The sequence below is a fragment of the Tenrec ecaudatus genome, chromosome 9, assembly GCF_050624435.1.
Source record: "Tenrec ecaudatus isolate mTenEca1 chromosome 9, mTenEca1.hap1, whole genome shotgun sequence".
Lineage (NCBI taxonomy): Eukaryota > Metazoa > Chordata > Mammalia > Afrosoricida > Tenrecidae > Tenrec > Tenrec ecaudatus.
In genome coordinates this window covers 159,053,371-159,061,057 of record NC_134538.1, presented here as the reverse complement: position 1 = coordinate 159,061,057, position 7,687 = coordinate 159,053,371, and the positions used below count along the sequence as shown (strand labels likewise).

At 46.9% G+C, this 7,687-nt stretch overlaps 1 protein-coding gene and 1 pseudogene across 1 annotated transcript; both read left to right on the top strand.

Annotated features, from left to right (window-relative positions):
* The first annotated feature begins 418 nt into the window (after nucleotides 1-418).
* Nucleotides 419-5,837, top strand: LOC142456610 (trypsin-like). Its single transcript, XM_075557761.1, has 5 exons — nucleotides 419-458; nucleotides 2,117-2,276; nucleotides 2,972-3,225; nucleotides 5,079-5,215; nucleotides 5,688-5,837. Exons 1-5 carry the CDS (start codon nucleotides 419-421, stop codon nucleotides 5,835-5,837), a joined length of 741 nt encoding a protein of 246 aa, XP_075413876.1.
* On the top strand, nucleotides 4,070-4,742 carry LOC142456609 (deoxyuridine 5'-triphosphate nucleotidohydrolase, mitochondrial pseudogene; annotated as a pseudogene).
* Nucleotides 5,838-7,687: the final 1,850 nt, after the last annotated feature.

The following is a 7,687-nucleotide window of genomic DNA, read 5'->3' as shown; positions in this document are numbered from 1 at the left end:
AGGCTCGAGTTTACCATAATATAAAATATAAAATATTAAGGTATTGATTAAGCACCAAGACTACAGGGTTCTAGATAATGCTTCAGATCAAATTTCATGGCCAAGATAGCCAAATACTAACGATTTTGCTGGTACGTGACTCCACCCCCTGGTTCTTGTGGACAACAGCTCCTGCCAGGTGGACCCATTGCTTCCATTCTCATGACCTTCCAGAAAAGGGCACAGGAGTTGATCATTACAAGGATTGATACTGAACGATTCTCCACCTGGAACAAGCTGGATTCTAAATTTGGATCTGTGAGTTTCTGCATGTTTCTGGCACCCGTGACTGTGAGTGCTGGTGGCCGATCTGGAGGTATAAATAGCAGCAGAGGAGCCTCCTTCATCCTGTTCCCCAGCCCTGATCCAGTGAGCAGCCATGAAGGCCTTCATCTTCCTCGCTCTCCTGGGAGCTGCTGGTGAGTCTCTTACACTGAATCAGGGGGTGCCTATCACCTGTGTTTAATTTTGTGTTCTACAAGACAGCAATGATGATTAAACTTATTGTCTGCAGTAAAGAATGATAGCATACTGCAACAACAGTGTAGAACGCATAAAACTAGTTCTTAAATCTTACCTGTGCATCAGTAATTGAGACATAATTTATGCTCCTTGAAGAATCTAGGCGTGTCGGAGACCAAGACTCTCTGCAAAGGTCTAGAATAGAGGGAGCTAGTGAGGCAGAAAAATCTTATTTCTCATAGCGAGAAGCTAGAAGCTTGCATTTATAACATCTTCAGCAGTGAGGTCGATTGGATGTGTTGATGTCTGGTGCCATCGAGTCTGGTCTGACTCACTGTGACCATGTGCCAAGCAGAAGGAATCTCGGCACAGCTCTGCAGCATCCTCACTATTATTCTATGGTCGAGCTCATTTTTTGGTGTAAAGTTATGCATTTTTCAATCATGAAAGTAAATAGAGAATTGGGTACTTTCATTTTAGACTGTGGGAAGTTTACTGTGAGAACAGAACCGTACATCTTCCCATATGGGGGAAGGTATAATTTCAGTACATCTGACTGGAGACCTAGAGAAAGTCCTCCTTCAATTCATTTTCAATATTTGAAATCACTCACTGCCATAGAGTGGATGCCAACTCATCGTGACCCTATGGACCAGCATAGAATTGCCCCGGTGAATTTCCCAGAGTGTAACTCTTCGTAGGAATAGAAAACTCTGCCTTTCTCCCACTGAGCCGCTGGTCGGTTCAAACTGCTGACCTGGCCATTAGCAGGTCAACCCATAACCAATATCCCACCAGGGTTCCTAGGATAAATCCTTGACCAGTTTAGATTTATATAAATAATCAGAGAGTTCTGGAGTCTCAGAAAATCTGCTAAATTGACAAGCTAACCTCCATGAGGCTTCATGAAGCCTCCCAACTATTTGTAACTAATGTAAAGATTATAGGAATCCATTCACAACTATTGTGATGATTATAGGAATATGGGGGCATTGAGGAAAACCACCTGATAATGTTTTGTAGAGTTGTAAAATGTTTAGCTAAAAAGAAGAGAAATTTGGATGAACACAACTCCCCTTTCCTCCAAACCAGAGCATTCCATGTAGTTTCTAAGATCTTCCTTCTCTTTATCTCTTGGGGGGTGTCACATATCAAAACCCCAAAACAAATACCCCAGGATTGCTACAAAGTTTTCTTGAAGAGCTATCTGTGTGGCTGCCGAGTAGGACTTTGTAATAGCAGCACTATGGTGTTAAGGACACTTACCGCATAAGGGATCCCTGATCTCTCTCTCTCTCTCTCTCTCTCTCTCTCTGTGTGTGTGTGTGTGTGTGTGTGTGTGTGTGTGTGTGTGTCCAAGTAAAGAACAACCCATTTTCCACATTTTAAACATGAATGGGATGTGAAATACGTAGGTCAGAATGGCATAAGTAGGGCATGTGTTGAGGGCACGGAATCATAGTTTGGGGAACATATTTCCTGAAGATCACCTTTCCCTGGTTCTGGGGGACATGAGGGCCTGTCTGCTCCCATCCAATTGCCCTGTAAGACCATCACGGTGGAGGATTCTAAGAAGGATCAGCTCATGGACAGTGCCCGACCTTCTCTCTGCCAGCTGCTTTCTCCACCGGTGGTGATGACAAGATCATCGGGGGCTACACCTGCCCGGAGAATTCTGCACCCTACCAGGTGTACCTGAACTCAAGCCGCCTTATATGTGGCGGCTCCCTCCTCAATGACCAGTGGGTGGTGTCTGCAGCCCAATGCTACAGGTCGTAAGTATCAACCCCCAGATCCCTCTGTTTAAAGATCAACACACCCTCAGTCATGCCAAAGCCAGGGTGCCCTATAGTATCAGGCTTGAGAGGTGAAGAATGAAGCTTCTAAGAACCCCACTATTTTCCCAGGAGTTTTAAGGTGTATGGGGGACTTCCCCACCGTGAGGGGCCATTCTCTGGAAGTAAAGGGGGCATAGAGGGGTGAATCCCTTGAAGGAACTTGGGGCCACGAATCATAAAGTAGTCTTAGTCATTATAGCCAGCCCTATAAGGATGGCATGGGAAAGTAATCAAGTGCATGACATTTCCAGGATAACATTAAAACCTAGGAGGGCCCACTGCATCCACTTCAGACCTGCCCCATCTCTGACTCCTGCCTCATCTCCCCCATCCTCGGTAATGCAACAGAGGAGAAAAGTAGCTGATAGTCAGCCGTCAATGCTCTTGCCTCTCACACTCATTTACTGAGGTCATTTGAATGCTATTCCGACACCTGTCTACCTGTCTAGTCTAATGAGATGGAGGGTTGTGAGTGTGGGTTAGGGTGACACTTATCTAACCCCTCTGTGTCCCATAGGTGCACCTTGAGGGCACAATCACCTACGTCTGTGCTTGTGTTCATGACTGAGATAGTTGGGGAGTGGAGGGGTGCCGAGTCAGACACTTGGAGAAATGATATTCCTTTAACTCAGCCAGCTCCAGGTGCGTCTGGGCGAATACAACATCAACGTCCTTGAGGGCAACGAGCAGTTCTTTAACGCAGCCAAGATCATCCGCCACCCTGAGTACAACCCAGCCAATGTCGACAATGACATCATGCTAATTAAACTGAGCTCGCCGGCGACCATCAGTTCCCGTGTGTCCTCCATCGCTCTGCCAACATGCTGTTCTCTTGCTGGCACCCAGTGCCTCATCTCTGGCTGGGGCAACACCGTGACCGATGGCTGTAAGTGTCCCTGGAATGTGATTGCCAGTCTGAGAGTCCTGTAGGGGTAGGCATGGTGAACGTCATAAGACCAAACTGCCACTAAGGACAAGTGTCCCAGAGGACAATTTGGGGCATTTCATCTCTTAGAAGATGAGTCAATATGAGAGTGACCCTTTCTCTGGGGTCATGGACAAGACACAGGGAGCAAGGAGTTCATAGGACTCAACAGACCATGTGAATATCAGCTTCCATGTCTTCGATTAGGTACTGTGATTGCTACCACTGCAGTTCAAGCTGAAGGAAATGACAAGAGGATGTCTGAGATAGAATGGGAGGAATATATAAATGGAAGCTCAAAATAATTTTTTAAAAGAACAAACAGGCTTACTGATCTGATAGAGACCAGGGAACCGCCTGAGAGACTGGCCCTTAGATGCCCCCCAACCAGCATTGACTTCAGCCCACTGGCTCAACTTCAGCCCAACAGTATTCAGGCCTCCACGGTGAACCACGGCACCAGGGAAGTCTGCGCGCGCTAGAACAATCAACCACGCCCGACTACAGGACAGTGTTGGCCCAGGGAGAAAGCTCAGAAGGCGGGAAGGGGAAGGAGAGAATATCGGCAAACAGAAGATCCAGGGAGCAGGTGTGGGGATTGAAACAAAAAGTGTGCACATTGTTGAATGGAAAGCCAATTTAATCGGTAAGTTTCCATGAAATAATAATTATTTTTAAAAACACACACACAGTAAAGCTAGCAAGTATGATTAGTGAGGCTGGGGGAATTGGGAACTGGAAAAGCAAACAGAAAAGAAGCTATGGTCCCAGTGCACTACCGCTCTCCGCCCCTCGTCGCGCTGCCATGCCCTGCTCCGAAGCCACTCTCCCAGCAAGCGGGCCTGGCCTACGGAGGAGGGCGCCCTGCGGCTCCGCTTTGCCAACCTCTGGGAGCACGCCACAGCCCCGACCTGGGGGCCCGCGCGGGCGGCGGGCTACGACTTGTACAGTGCCTATGACTATACAGTCCCACCCATGGAGAAAGCCTTGGTGAAGACGGACATGCAGATCGCTGTGCCTTCTGGCTGTTATGGAAGAGTAGCTCCACGTTCTGGCTTGGCTGCAAAACACTTCATAGATGTAGGAGCTGGTCTCATAGATGAAGATTATAGAGGAAATGTTGGTGTCATTCTGTTTAATTTTGGCAAAGAAAAATTTGAAGTCAAAAAGGGTGATCGAATTGCACAGCTCATTTGTGAGCGGATTTTTTATCCAGAACTAGAGGAAGTTCAAGCTTTGGATGACACTGAAAGGGGCTCAGGGGGCTTTGGCTCCACTGGAAAGAACTAAGACTTAGGCCAAGAATTGGAAATGCACCTTCTGTTAGTATTTTCTATCCCTTTGTAAAATAAAGAGTTTTCACTCACGTGGTTTTGCACTTCCGTGCTGCAGTGCTAACTAATGCCTTTGGAAACGCTTTGTTGGGACCACAGGGACTTCAGTGTTTTTCTGTTTGACCGTCCTGGGCCATCTGTGCTGTGGTCGCTTGATGTAATAAGTTGTTTTGGGTTCATTCTGCGAAAATGTTTACCTCGTTTACAAATAAGAAAAAAATACATAGATCTCATTCACGAAATAAAAATAAAAAAAGAAAAGAAGCTAGGAGATTTGACCAGCTTGAAGAGGAAACTGCCAGACTTACTGCATGTTCTTTGCTGAGGGGCCTGTCCAAGAACAATTTGCTGGTTAGAGTCTCTCAGAACAGTGTCAAGTTCCCAAGCTAGAAGCCATGGGCGTGCTGAGAGACAGAGTGGGAGAGCTACTGGGAAGAGAATTCCCTAATCTCCTTCTGTTTTCCCTCCTATGTCCAATAGACAAGTACCCTGAGCTGCTGCAGTGTCTGAATGCCCCCATCCTCCCCGACTCTGTCTGCCACAAAGCCTACCCAGGCGAGATCACCTACAACATGTTCTGTGTGGGCTTCCTGGAGGGTGGCAAGGACTCCTGCCAGGTTGGTTTCCCAGCCCTCCTTCTCCACACCCAGCTTGCTGCTCATAATTCATAGTTCTCTTTTTCTGGAACACAGGGCTTGATCATGAGCCTAGGGGACAGTGTGGGGTGAAGGATAGGTTTTCCCTTTTGTTTGGATAACCACTATCCCTAAAGATACCCAGGAGTCCACTGGGAAAGGGAATCCTTGAGGAAGGAGGAGGGTTTGTTTGGAGATATTGAATCTCCCCAGTCCTCACTTTTCTTGGTTTCACACAAATGCTACTGTGGGAAAAAGATGGAGCTAGCAGTTGGAGAGGCGGAGGAGTTATGGATAAAGAAAATAAAATAAAGACTGGATTTCCAGGGGAAGAGACGTGCTTTATTGAAGATGGCAGCCAAGGAGATGGCCCAGGGTAACAGAGAGCTGTCCTGAGCCATCCTCCCATGTGCACCCATGTGAGAGTCCTGACTATCTCTTCCCTGTTGTTCAGAAGGACATTGGTGGCCCCGTGGTCTGCAATGGAGAGCTCCAGGGCATCGTGTCCTGGGGCTATGGCTGTGCTAAGAAGGGCAAACCCGGCATCTACACCAAGGTCTGCAACTACGTGGACTGGATTCAGCAGACCATCGCTGCCAACTAGACACCCCCTCATGCCCACATGGACCTCTCCACCACCCATCCCCTACTAGTCAACCTCACCTCCTTCCATGCCTGGAAATGGCATCTAAATTAAACATCCCTTCGTGCCTATACGCATTTCTATGGGTAGTCCTTGTTTGGTATTATGAATTTTCCCTCGGGATGAACACTATGAATTGTGTGTGAGCACATTCGATGGTAAAATCTATGTGTACCTTCTTACCGAGCTAGTCATTAAGAAAATACACATAAACTTTAAAATAACAATATTAAGAGATAATTTTAAGATTGACTAATTCTTTCAATCGAAGGATTAGACAATTCCACCCACTGACTTAGGGATCCAGTGCCCTATGACAGAAACATCACAAGTGGATGCCTTCCAGAACCACACTGTATGTTCTCACAGTTTAGGAGACTTTGAGTCTATCTGCAGGACCCTTGCTCTGAGGAAAGGCACTTTCTCTCTCTCCTCCCTCGGTCGCTGCTCTGTGTTTTTCCATCTTCTCCCTTGACTCCATGGTGACTTTTGTGTGGCAACGCATCTATCTTCCCCCTCTCTGAGTCCTTAAGCTGCTCTTTCTATATCTCCAAAGAGATGGGCACAAGCCCCACTCTATCTCAACAACGCCTCATTGACAACATAAAGAAAAGCCTTCCAAAGTGAAATCATGGACAGCTGGCATGCTGCCATCAGTGTTTTACTGCTAGTTCTCACTCATGTTGATTCGAAGTTCAACAGAAGAAAACATGGATTCTCACAGTCCCTGCACTATTCCAGTCCATTGTCCATCTGTGTGTCCGCTCATCTTGTTGCAGGTCTTTCTCGTTTATTCCATAGCCTCTGCTCCCTCGCCGATGCTGACCTTTCATCTCGCCAAACATGATGTGCTTCCCCAGGAGCGGGTCTCTCTTGATAACATGCCGAAGCACGTGTGATGACGTTTAATCATCTCCACTTTCTGAGGTGCATTCTGGCTGCACTTCTAAGGCAGGTTTGTTAGTTCGTTGGCCGTCTGCTCACTATTCTTTCCCAAGACCCCAAATTCAAAGGCATCAATTTTCTTCCTGCCTTGCTTATCCATTGCGAAGCTTTTGTATATTTGCAATACGGATGAAAAGATAATGGTTTTTGGTCAAGCACACCTTAGTCCTCAAAGGAACCCACCAGAATAAGAGGTAGGATTTACGATACATATTGGCGGCAGGGCGGGAAGGAGGGTGGGGGTGTCACAATTTAATCCATAGCACTAATATATGGCAGACTCTCGGGGATAATTTGGATATAAAGTGATCAATGTTACCGTCACATTTTAAAGTAACTGATAGAGTTAAAAATGCAGAATGTTAAAAATCAACTTCCCAAAGCTTTCAGGTGTTCTCCCTGGAATGCTGATGGCAACCCACTTTCCCTTCCCAACGTTTTCTTACCACTCCACCATACAATAAGCTTTCCTTCTCCCTTTCGTCTCGCCTCTCACCTTTCCCAAACTGGGTGACAGGGGAAACTCTAGATGGAAAAAGGGTGCGTATCATAGGTTTCCTTACATTTCCAAGTCTCCACTTAACTCCGTGTTCCTATAAGACCTTTCTTCTTTCCAACTGGGATTTGATGACTAAAGCGTGCTCTGGGGAAAACCTGTGCCACCCTCCTACCACCTCTACTCCCAAATCCAACCCTGACTATGAATTGAGCTAAGGTGTAAGAAAGACAGGTGTGTCTGCCAGAGCAGTGTATGCCATGCAACGGTGAAAACCTTAGCTGCAGAAGCGTCCTTAGCTCTCTGCTGCTCCTCTGACTTGGGCACTGCAGAGACCCTGTCCCAGCTTCTCCGAGCCCTCCCTCTCCAC

Bases quoted from the DNA above. Each gene is read 5' to 3' on its own strand.
- LOC142456610 (XM_075557761.1), top strand. From the start codon at position 419: ATGAAGGCCTTCATCTTCCTCGCTCTCCTGGGAGCTGCTG. The intron at 2,277-2,971 runs GTAAGTATCAAC...CCTTTAACTCAG, and splicing joins GCAGCCCAATGCTACAGGTC to CCAGCTCCAGGTGCGTCTGG. The intron at 3,226-5,078 runs GTAAGTGTCCCT...TATGTCCAATAG, and splicing joins CAACACCGTGACCGATGGCT to ACAAGTACCCTGAGCTGCTG.